Source organism: Eucalyptus grandis, chromosome 5 (genome assembly GCF_016545825.1).
Source record: "Eucalyptus grandis isolate ANBG69807.140 chromosome 5, ASM1654582v1, whole genome shotgun sequence".
Taxonomy (NCBI): Eukaryota; Viridiplantae; Streptophyta; class Magnoliopsida; order Myrtales; family Myrtaceae; genus Eucalyptus; species Eucalyptus grandis.
The window spans coordinates 46,509,570-46,521,948 of NC_052616.1; the positions used below are offsets into that span (position 1 = coordinate 46,509,570).

Genomic DNA, 12,379 nt, shown 5'->3' on the forward strand with positions numbered 1-12,379 from the left:
AGGCGGAGGCGGAAGCGGAGGGCCTGAAATGCGCGGAGAAGGAAACACAGGGCTGTCGTTCTCTGTTCATTCTCTTAAGAGGGGAGAAAAAACCCAAAAAATTCGGGCGGGAGCTCACGAATTTCTTGACCCATTGACCTGTCTTTTCCTCTGCCGGCGAGCCGAGCCAAGCCGAGCTGAGCGGGTCCTTTCATTTTCCAACGAGTCCCCCAGGACAGGTGTCGATACCTGAGTGGTAAGTGCGCACCACGTCAGCGGATGACGTGGCACGCACATACTACTGAATATTTTCTCCTCTTCAACATATTCCTATCCTTCACGATTATTTGACCAAGTGAAAACACTCCCTTTCACACTCTTCATTTCAAGCCAAAATGCTTCAAATTTAAATGACTTGACTCTCTTAACCGGTTCAACTGAAAAGACAATAAAAGAGGGCAATGATCAAAACCAATGGCTGATAATGCACATGCTTCTGCTTCTAGGTACAAAAGTCTCCATTTGATATTACAAGTTACCCGATCCAACCTCTCTTCAACATATTCCTCTCCTTCACAATTATTTGACCAAGTGAAAACACATCCGTTACTCTCCATGTCCATCAAATGACAAGCATTTAAAAAGTCTCTGAAAGCACTTAACCTGTGATTTTCCATCATTCTTTTACGCACCTTCTCCCAATGATACAAAATTTCATTAAAATCATCTAAACATACCCAAGGTAATTGTTCCTGCAAGTTTAAGCTCTCAATTTTCTCCCATAAATCCAACTGTTCTTGAAAAGAAATTGGTGCATGGATAAAAGTCAATCTGCTCTGTTTTTCTCTCTCAAGATCTTCATAAATAACGTCGATGAACTCATCTTTATCTAAATCTACCCTTATATTCGTTCCTTCATTCCAAAAAAGAGTCAAACCCCCTACAATTCCTGTTGAATTAACCGCAAAATAGTGCTTCAGACTGCTTCCTTATGATTCTTAGTCTCCATTAAAAAATCAAGTTGGGCCTTTGTTGAGCCAAAATGGCTCTCAATGCCTAGACTATCAAAGGTATGCCCAATCCCTGATAGTTCCAACAAAGAAGTTTCATATGTCTCTTCATATATCTCTCGGTAGCTTATTAGGGGTAGCCACCAAAGCCCATATTCTAGAATTCAACGCCTCTTGAATCGGAGTATCCATAAGTAGCCTCTCATCCAATATTTGCAATGGTTTGATTCTCTGATCATATGGACAATATCTACTGCCTTTATTTCGTGTTGCTGAGGATGCTTTTCTTTTCTTCCTTTGTAGCTTTTCCTCCACAAACTGTGATGGAGGGAGCTCTACAGGCAGATTAAGAGCCATTGTATGGGAAGGAAAGTCTTCTGTTCTCGGTTCTGCCTCAATAGATGACATGTCTACTTCGATGAGTTTTCTCTTACCTCTTTCATCCTGTGGGGGGCCTTGCTGAAAATGGGAGCTATTTGGCTCCTTCACAATTAGAGCTAATTGTCCAGAATTAATTGTAGCTTCAGGCACGATCTCACCCAGCTCCTACTCAGTAATATCTCCATAAAAGGACTCCCAGAAAGGGCTATTGGCATTTGTTTCAGCCTTTAGCCAAGAGCCAGAGTATATTATCATTACTGGAGAAAAAATCCTCATCATAGGGTACTAACTTGCAGTTTTTTGCATTATGGCCAATCCTATTGCATGAGCAGCAGAATGGGGAAGTCGTTCATATCTAAATCTAGCCAATATTCCTTTCCTTGAAATGTTGAAATCATCCCAAATAGTAAAGGAGTGGACAGCTTCAAAGTAACCCTTGTTCCTATTACGATGGACGCAAAGCCTCTAGTTTCAATTTTAACCTCATTTACACTTCCACTAACTCAACAATTTTCCGGATGGCTTCTTCTGTTCTCCCCTCAATAGGCAATCCATGAATTAGCGTCCAAAATGCACAGGAATCAGATTTAATATCGTGCGGAGGAGTACTTGGCTCCCATGGCTTAAGAACAAGGAGATGCCTAGTAAAAGACCAAGCGCCCGACCTTAAAATCCTGTTTTTCTCTTCTATTGAAGAAGACTCAAGAAATTTTCTTTTGTATTTTAACATAATCAAGTTGAATTCAAGCGAAACTTGAATATGTCAATTTTCTTCTCGAATTGAGTTCGAACAAGAAATTTCAATACATGATCAAGCTCAGCTGGATTGAAGTTTTGAGCATCAAGAATGTGAGTCAAGCTAGACATTGTATTAGCTGGTCTTAATTCGATTACGCTTCTATCCCGAGTGCTGGACCTAGGACCTGAAAGGTTGATTGCGGATCTCAGCACATGGACTAAAGACACCACCCAAACAGGTTATCACATGAGCGGGGCCGAGACTCCACCATTAGACTCAGGACCTCAGCCTTCGACTCAAGTTATGAATTATAGAAATATAAATGCAGTGGTCAATTTGTATTAATGTAGATAATTCCATATTAGGAACGATGTTGCGCAAACCGGACCACGCAATACACCTCAACGCAAGCTATCATCAGAGTTTTCAATAAGAAATAGAGAAACGAGATCAAGGCAGCTCCTAAAAACAGTTTTTCTTTTTTTTTTTGGGAGATTCTCAAGGAAGCTCCTGAATTTTTTTTGGGTGCAAATGATAATTATTTTGTTTCATAAATCAATTTTTGGACAGAAATATATATTTTTTATTTCTATTCCCCAGACAAGTTTTTGAGTAAACAAACGTGTTTGATAATGACATAAAATTTCTCCCTCTCAAGCAGCGGGCAGGCTAGTGGCGACTAGCAATGGATAGTAGGTGGTAAGGAGCGGGTGGCTGGTGGCCAGCTAGAAGGGAGGGTGAGCAATGAGAAAATTTTTTATTTCTCTTTTTTGTTTCAGAAATAAAAAAATAAAATAAATTACTTTTCATTTCTTGATCAAAAATTTGTTTTAAAAATAGAAAAATGAAATTATATTATAAATAAATTTTTATTTCAAATTTATTTTTAAAAAGTAAAAAATAAAAATATAAAATAGTTATGATGCGCATTTCTATTCCTATATCCAAATCCCCATGGCCTTCCTTTTTTTTTTTTTTTTTTTCCCTCTTTTTGTGTTGTACTCTCCAGTGAAGAATCGAAAGGCCCTTAAACATCATCTAACATTTCCTTGATTCCTGTTCCAAAGTCTTTTCCGTGTGTCTAGACTTAGGCAACCCATTCCTTTAAGTTAATATCACAAAAAAAATTAAATTAATATATTTATAATAATATAATAAAATAATTTTATTAGTACTAAAAACTTTCAAATTGATACACTTATAACAAATTTATCTTTAATTTCTATTAGATTTCATCGTCAAATTACATGACAGTTGGTGAATGTACTAATTTGAGGTTTTATCTTTCATTTGTCAAACACAAATTAATTTAAGTTAAATTTGTCCAAGTATATTGATTTAGGATTTTTCGTGATTTATTAACTCTTCCCTTTTATTCTCTACTCTTTAAGGCTTTGGCCCATTTTTTGGGAAAATCCCAAATAAGGGCCCAAGATACCTTCTTTTTTTCAAATAAGAGTCTGAAATGAACATTATTTCAAATAAAGACTTAAAGTGTCATCATTTTTTCAAGTAAGGGTTCAAAGTATATCTTATTTCAAATAAGCGCTTAAAGAAACTATATCTATTTCAAATAAAGGCCAGACTTTTCGTTTGGTCAAGGGCATTTAGTCATTTGAATTTTTTCCTTTGTTTCTTTTTTTTTTTTTTTGCTTTTCTAGTTTTTCTTTCTTCTTCATTGGAAAGGGTTAGGCAAGGGTTGGCCTCACCTAGAGTTGACGAGGGCTTGGTGACTCTTGCCCTAGGAGAGGCCGCCCTTGTAGCCATCGACGAGGTCAACCCTCGCTAGATTGAGGCGAGGGTCACCTCACCAGCAACCAGCCAAGGTAGTTGAGCCCTCGTTGGCCCTAGGCGAGATCAACCTTGGTAGAGTCCTTGTTGACAACCATTGGCCCTTAGCTGGAAAAAAAAAATTGAAAAAAGGAAAGGAAAGAAAAGAAAAGAATATAAAATAGTTCAAAACTAAAATTGTTATTAGAAGAAAACACCCTTGATCGGTCAAAATATTTAGCTGACCAACGACCGATGAGGTTAGTCCCTTATTTAAAATGACAATGGCTACTTTAGGTCTTTATTTAAAATAATCATGGACACAAAGTTCATTTCGAGCTCTTATTTGAAAAAATGATGATACTTTAAACTTCTATATAGAAATTTCCCCTTTTTTGATTTGCTTTTGAGCGTAGCTTGTGCCTTAATGGCTGTGCTTGTTAGAGCGTTGCTCCCCTTTTCCTTTTTTATCGAGTTGTGTGACAGGCTAGTTCACAAAAGTCGAAATTCGACTCGGATATACCATTTCATGAGATAAATTCTACGTTTAAAAATTGAAATTAAAAAATGCGAATGCGAAATCACGTGATATCCCTATTTTGATTACGAATTTACAAGTCAAGTTCTACTATTCTTATTCTTAATTTTTATGGAAATCCATGAGAAATTTTTGAGCAAAAATTTATGTGTCAATGAAATTGGACTTCATTTATGAATCATGGAACTATAAGTGCAGTCATCAATTGATACCAATGTATCGCATGACGAGTCGATATCATGAACTGGGAGTACCCGTTTTCTGTAGTGGGCACATTATCATTGTACGGCGGGGCCGGCCAATCTCACAAAATCAACTGGCCATTGGCTTTCAACCTCTTTACCCCGAGCACTTGACCACATGTTCCTTGTCTCCTGGACAACGTGCAAATTCCTTGCTCGCACCTATCTTCACTTCAACAAAAATAAAAATAAAAATTAATAATCCCTTAAGCGATATATTGAGTCTATTTGGACATTAAATCATCCCATTTTATCAGCCTTTCCTTACTCTTATGATCTAATTTGAATTAGTCACCTAATATGAATGGATATATGTAAGAACAAGACACACAACAATCGACTCTTCGTATCATCAAATATAAACAATGTCACATGTGAACAATTTATCGCATACTGTGTCTTATTCGGATCCAATGTGTTCTTGATACCGATCACCTGAAAGTTAAGTTTTTGATAAAAGTAATAAAAAAGATAAGTTTTTATCTCATTGTAATTGCCTTTTCGAGATAATTTCACTATTAGTAGTACTGACATGTTGTTCTTATCCGATTGAGTTAGTGCAAGCACACTCAATTTAGGGTTGTGGAGAGAGACATGCAAGTCATTGTCTTCACATTTTTGGTAATATGCTTTTCTCAGACTTGATGACAATTTTTCCCTGGCTGGGCTCATCATAGGGATTCGGATTGGCTTTGTTGGAGATTAGTAGGACACTTTAATCATATGAAATAATTATTTTCTTACGTGGAAGGAGAGTATTAGGCAATTTGTGCGTAATTCCCACAGGGCAAGATTTTCTATAGACTATGAGCCTAGAAAGTTTTTATAGGTCTACCGATCTCACTTGTATTTTATTCTAAATTGCGATATGTTTGGACCGAAAAAAAAAATTGCAATATGCAATTTTGACTTAACAATAGTAGAAATAAGTTGGGTAGATTCAACTTTCTCCAATTTTACATGGGTCTCCAATGAAAAAATGGCAATATGATCATCATGCATCGCAAATATCATTAGTCTCGTAAGCAAAAATTTAATGGCAAGATTGCATGGAATTATAACATATAGTAAATTTGAGGCAATAGTGGGTTGAAACATCATTTAGGTAAATATGTTCAAGCAATTTGCTATTTTCTGTTATCTTAATCTTGACTATATAGATATATTCTTTCTTTTCTTCTCCTCCTTTGGAAGTGTCAAAATCCTTTTTATTTGGCAAGTGAAAATGCCAAGTGATTCCCTCAAAGAATATTGGTAAAGTCGCATTCATATTAGGATTGTGTTTACATTTTTCATTGGCTTGCGCTAAAGTTCATTCTCTTTCTCATTTTCCATCCCTTAGCGACCCTTGGTTTAAGTCTCGTCGGCCCCAAGTCGTCCTCTATCCAAAATGCAAAATTCAAGGAAGTGGAAATGATATTGCCAAGAAATTTCCTAGAACTGGTGCGTGGGATATTTATTCGGAAGGGAGGGAACGAGGAAATTCCCAAAAGGAACCTGGCCTTCATTTGGGTAGGAATCCAGTGGGGTTTTACCCCCACGAGGGACTTGCCCATCCAGCTGGGGGGCGAGGAACCCCTTAAGGGCCCTTGGCGGGCCTCCCCGTGGGGAGGGAATCTTTTTCCAGCCCCCTACCTAGCTGTACCCGAACTTTTTCGATGGTCAGAGCCTTTTAAGGACCTGCTCGGGTCCAGGGAGAAAAGAAACTTCGGTTCCGTGAGAATGTAGACGATCATTTTCGAATAGTGGCTCTAATTGCTGCCTTCCGCGGTTTACGCAAAAAAGAAGACGAAAGTTAAAAAGAAGCTCGACAAATAAATGGGCAATCGGGCAAGAATCTCTACTTTATTGACCTGACTGTGATAGTACGTGGTAGTTGGGGAATCTATCTTTGGTCTTTCGCTCCATTGCGTGAGTCATACTCCACGAGCAAAGTGATACACTGATGAGAGCTAGAGCATGGTTCCCGACGACCCAACAGCCGAGGACACCTAATTATTAGCCTAGCTTAGTTTTAACAGGCTATCTTGGATTAATAAACTTAGGTTTCAAGAAGTAAGTTAGACTAGGTTCTAGTTAATAAAAGCCTGATTATACTTAGAACTACATCCTAAATAATTGGCTAGAATAGCTTAAATTAGCTTCACCATCGTAAAATAAATAGAATTAGGTTTAGAATTAGCATCTGGCCTCAAGCTTTCCCAAGGTTAAATAAGAAGACATTATATATTCTTTGCCCAACTTAACATCGTGTTTAACTTATGGGGATTCATGTCCCGAGAGTTAATAACGAGACCATGTTTATTTTTTGCTTGACTTGTATCAAGTTTTTCGTCTCCCATACTTTTTCTTGGATGCTTTCGATACTTGGTTGTATACTTTAAAAAGTCATTTCAATGGCCTATATGTTAATTTCCTTTCCAGAAGCTTGAGACTAGAACAATTTTTTAGGTGTCAAGTAAAACTCAGATGTCAATACTAATGTAGATAATTTTTTAATTTATAATTTTAATTTATTTTCTTCATAGGGCCAACAAGATTGTCGACCCCCCTCGTTAGGCATGGGGGAGGGTTCGTTGTTTCACAGAAATAATATTTACAATATACTAAAATCGAGATTAGGTGAAGCTTAAACATAAATGTGCCATATGATATCGAACTTCAACTCATTAGTACTCGGCTCAATAGTTTTACAAGTCCAATTGAGTTATTCTTTTTGTAAATTATTTATATGAAATTTCAAGCCTAGTCTATTTATATTTCAACATAATAAAATTGAATCCAAGCGCAACTTTTGAATACTTCAATTTTCTTTTCCAATTGAGTTCAAGCAAGAAATTCAATTCTCAATCAAGCTAAGCTCGAGTGAAGTTTCGAGCGATCAAACATGTGGGTCGAGCTTGACATTGCATCGGCTCGTCTCTATGTGATTATCCTTCTATCTCGAGGACTGGGCCTAGAACGCTAGCACTTAGACTTGATACCTCAAAGGTGGATTTGCGCGCGGGCTGGACCCGAGACCTCACAGCCAGATTTATAAACCCTGGTGGCAGCTTTCGTCTTCTGAGTCCTTGGCCGATTCTTCATCGTTCCAGATTCGTCGGTCGATCACGTCGATCTCGCCCTCCAAACCCTGAGAGCGCTTGTTTCTTTGAAGCGAGCGAGAGCCAGAGCCGGGGCATCGGGAAGAGATCCTCGACTTCGCTGCCGATCGGGGATGGCCAACCCCGGGTCAGAGGCCTCCGAGCATCTCCGAGAGCAAAGCCGACTCTGCTTCTGCTTTAAGCCCTTGATTTTCTTAGCAAGACTCTTAGCAAGACTCTCTCTCTCTCTCTGTTCCGAAGCTTGGCATTCTAGAGAAGCACATGTACCATCAGCTATTCTAATGGGTGGTTCTTCGAATATGAAAAGGACTTACGATGTGTTCCTCAGTTTCAGAGGGACAGATGTCCGCCAAGGCTTCCTCAGTCATCTCTACGCGGCTCTGGACCAGAGAGGAATATACACTTTTGTGGATAGCGAGGAGCTTAGGAAAGGAGAGGAAATATCGCCGACGCTCATGAGGGCGATCGAGGAATCGTGCATCGCGATCATCGTTTTCTCTGAGGACTACGCCTCCTCGCCGTGGTGTTTGGAAGAGGCTGTGAAAATCATGGAGTGCAAGGAGCGAACGGGCCTGATTGTGTTCCCAGTGTTTTACAAAGTGGAACCAAGAGAAATAAGAGGAGGAAGAGAGAGTTATGGGAGAGCTATGGCTAAGCATGAGTCCAAGTTCGGTAAGGATTCAGAGAAAGTGAAGAGATGGAAGGAGGCTCTCTTTGAAGCCGGTAGCTTGTCTGGGTGGGACTTGAATGACAGGTGCGCACAATGTTACATGGTGTTTTGTGATTGTTAGTTTGTGATTGTTTGTTAGATATCAAATCGTATGCTCTTTTTTGGATCTTTTAATTGAAGATACAAAGTGGAGATAAATTAGACAGTAGCCACAAAATTCAAATAACTAAAGCTAGTAGATTCTTTGAATTGATTCTTGTTGTGTGGATAATGAGAATTATCAAACATAAATAGTGCGATTCATAGTGCCTGAGTCATTATTGTCTTCAGATTCAGGTTGTTTGTAATTTTCCTGCGTAGATGTTGGCGCAGGTTCACCCACTTTGCATCTTATTATTTGCTTATCTTCTTATGAAATTTTCCTTATCACGTTAGAGGTTGAATTCCTGCTATGGCTTTGAAATGCTAAAAAGGGTTTTTCTTTCTTTTGAGTGCTTGTTAGAGATGAAGCAGATGTCATCCAATGCATCATAAAGGAATTATTGATTCATCTTGACCGAACACCCTTACATGTCGCTAAGTATCCAACCGGAATAGATTCCCAAGTTCAAAAACTGATACGGTTGTCACAGAAAGAGTCGATTGATGATGATGATGTTATGATGATAGGTCTATGGGGACCTGGAGGCGTTGGAAGGACGGCAGTTGCCAAGGCCCTATATAATGCTATGATGAGACAATTTGCGGCTTGTAGTTTTTTGGAGCAAGTTAGAGAAAAATCAAACCGAAGCGATGGTCTTGTTACTTTACAAAAGGATCTTCTATCTCAGATCCTAGCTCATCCTATAACGGTCTACAGTGTCGCTGGAGGAATTAGTTTGATACGGGAAAGACTATGTTGCAAGAAGGTTCTCCTGTTTCTCAAATATATGCCTTAGCTGGAAGAAGCAATTGGTTTGGCCAAGGAAGTAGAATCATTGTTACGTCAAGGGATAAACATTTACTAACTTCTCATGCCAGAAATTGTGTGTATGAAGTTAAAACTTTACAAGACGACAAAGCACGAGACCTTTTTGGTCAGCACGCCTTTACAAATAGCAATGAAGTAGAAATAAGAGGGGATCTCATTGATGGAGCACTGCATTATGCCAATGGCCTTCCATTAGCCCTGGAAGTGTTGGGCTCATTCTTACGTGGAAGAAAGGAACCTGCATGGGAAAGTGCACTGCATAAACTCTCCAAAATTCCTGAACCAACTATCAATCAAGTTCTCAAGATAAGCTTCGATGGATTGGAGGACAATGAGAGGGAGATTTTCCTAGATATTGCTTGTTTCTTTAAGGGGCAGCGTACAATCTACATCAAGGAAGTTCTTGACAGCTGTGATTACGACACAACCATAGGAATAGAAATTCTCATCGAAAGATCCTTGATAAAAAACGAGGGCACGACCCTGCAAATGCATGATTTGACTCAGTTGATGGGTCAAGATATTGTTAATCAGGCATGTCGTGATGATCCTGGGAAGCGTAGTAGACTATGGCTTTTTGAAGATGTTCGGTACATTCTATGTGAAAATACGGTAAGAGTTGTTTATGTCAATTTTGCTAGATCTCAGTTTTTACATTACTCTGATTCGGACAATAAAATGTAAATCTCAATTGGAAATTTTGTCTGATGATTGCATTTGCTCTGTTGTGGATAGGGACCGAATGCAGTAAAGGCCATAGCATTGAACTCGCCCGCAGCAGAAGAGATGACCATTAGTCGTGGTGCTTTCACAAACATGAAAAGGTTGAGAATGCTCATCTTGCCTTATGTGCGTATCTCTTCACAAGGTCCTATACGCCTCTTTAATGAGCTAGGATGGGTTGAATGGCCCAATCCGCCGGATCTAGAATTTGGCCCTGGTCCAAAGAAACTCGTGGGACTCCATTTCCAGAACAGTCATATCAAACAATTAATAGGCAACTGTCAGGTAAGCCCCTGTAATGATCAGCTTTCCCTTTTCAACGCAAAATATTTGCAGCGCTCAATGACTGCACCAGTATGTGTTTGCAGAATTTTGTATGTTTGAAGTCCATCAAGTTATGTGATTGCAAGTCCCTGGTTAGTGTTCCTGACCTTTCATCGGCTCCACTTCTGACGAGCATATATCTTTTGAGGTGCGAAAAATTGGTGGAGGTTCACCAATTCGTCGGAGATCTTGACAAGTTAGAAAGTGTGTTCGTATTAGGTTGCTTTAATCTTAGGATCTTTCCAAACACACTCAAGACAAAGTTTCTTCAGCGGCTTTCTCTCTCTGGTTGCTTTAAACTTGAGAAATGCCCTGATGTTCTGGAAAAGATGGAACATCTAAAACATTTTGATATGCAAAGGACGGCTATTAAAGAACTTCCTGCATCAATTGAAAATTTTGTCTCTGTAGAGTCAATAGATTTAGGATATTGCAAAAACCTCACAAGGCTTCCATCGAGCATTCATAAGTTGAAAAATCTCAGGTCTCTGAGTCTTTCCAACTGCTCGAATCTTGCCATGTTTCCAAAGAACTTGGAGGATTCAATTGATCCTGATAGCGATTTGGGATGCCCAAGTCTAAGTTGGCTAGACCTTCCAGAGTTCCTTGAGAATGCTTCAGTCGTCCTAAATTGATGCACCTAAATCTTTCAAATAACAAGTTTACTCATCTGCCGACATGCATCAACAAGTATGATTATTGGAAAGACTTGTTTGTTTATAGCTGCAAGCAAAGCAAAGGGGTCAGTGTGGCTGATGTGTCATCACCCAAGGTCAGACTCTCTCTCTCTCTCTCTCTCACTCTCTCTCATTTGGAATTTTTGATACGTGTACTATCTGTATGACAGGAAGTTGAGATTCTTGTAAATGGAAGAGAGATGCCTGAATGGATTCTCCATTGTAAAGAGGACTCCATATCTTTCATGGTTCCCCCAGACATATATGACAAGTCCTTAGGAGTAGCAGTCTGTGTTATTCTTGGCCAGTATAAAAGAAGCCCGTTGGGAATGCTATTTGAGGTCAGCGTATTTGTTAATGGCAAAGAAGAGTATTGGAATGCTAAACTTGTTAATCCACTTGAATCCGATCATGTAAGGCTTGTATATATCCCAAGCAACAATAAGAGAGGAGAAGAGAAGCTTCTGCAGAGCGATTGGATCCATATCCAAGTTTGCTTCAGAACACCGAAAGGAAGCATAAAGAAGTGTGGATTCCGTCTAATATGCGAGCAACAGGAGGATGATCTGAGGGTTAGTTTTCCAACACTGTCAGCTGATGGAAACGAATTGGAGTTTCAAGGGAGGATACTCCAAGGAAGACAATTTTCAACAGAAATCGAGGAAAGAGATAGTCCATGGAAGAGAATTTGACAAGGAAGATGGGTGGTCTTTAACGGTGGCGAGAGTATGGGTTCCGCTCGCACCACTTCATGAGGTAGCGATTCTTGGGGATGCGAACTGGGTGATCTTGATTCCAACGTCTCTTGCTTTTCCCTGTTTTTATTTTTCTTTTTCTCGTCTCTACTAGAAATTTGTAAATGTCTGCTCCTTCGATGTCAATTCAAAATCACGCCTCTTGCTTTTCCCTGTTTTGTCTTGCCTCTACTAGAAATTTGCAAATGTCTGCTCCTTCAATTAGAATTCGCACAATGCTGCAGACATGGTTGGGAAACCTTTTATTTCCCCCTCGTTCTCTATGATCTGTGATGCGAGAGTGCACCAATCCAATATTAAGTGGAATGCTTGCTAAATGGCCATGGTCTTCCAAGTTCAGTGAAATATATCACATAAAACTCCTCACCTCTCTTAATCCAATTAATGATGCCGATACTTCATATTCTAAAATTCTAAGATAGTAAAGCTTTGCTTCTTGAGGAAAGTGTTGATCTAATTGTCTCAAAAATCGAAAGGTCTGCAAGGGTAAGATTAGT

At 39.2% G+C, this 12,379-nt stretch overlaps 1 protein-coding gene across 3 annotated transcripts; it reads left to right on the forward strand.

The window, feature by feature from the left end:
- The first annotated feature begins 7,678 nt into the window (after positions 1–7,678).
- On the forward strand, positions 7,679–12,127 carry LOC120293191 (disease resistance protein RUN1-like). Of its 3 annotated transcripts, XM_039312147.1 has the most exons (5): positions 7,679–8,517; positions 8,936–10,015; positions 10,139–10,411; positions 10,495–11,222; positions 11,298–12,126. In XM_039312147.1, the coding sequence occupies exons 1-2, from the start codon at positions 7,877–7,879 to the stop codon at positions 9,369–9,371; spliced, it is 1,077 nt and encodes a 358-aa protein (XP_039168081.1). In that variant the 5' UTR covers positions 7,679–7,876; the 3' UTR covers positions 9,372–10,015; positions 10,139–10,411; positions 10,495–11,222; positions 11,298–12,126. The 3 variants fall into 3 exon arrangements, with proteins under 3 accessions (XP_039168081.1, XP_039168080.1, XP_039168082.1); XM_039312146.1 differs by having other exon boundaries at positions 10,495–12,127; XM_039312148.1 differs by lacking the exons at positions 10,139–10,411; positions 10,495–11,222; positions 11,298–12,126 and having other exon boundaries at positions 7,682–8,517; positions 9,103–9,264.
- Positions 12,128–12,379: the final 252 nt, after the last annotated feature.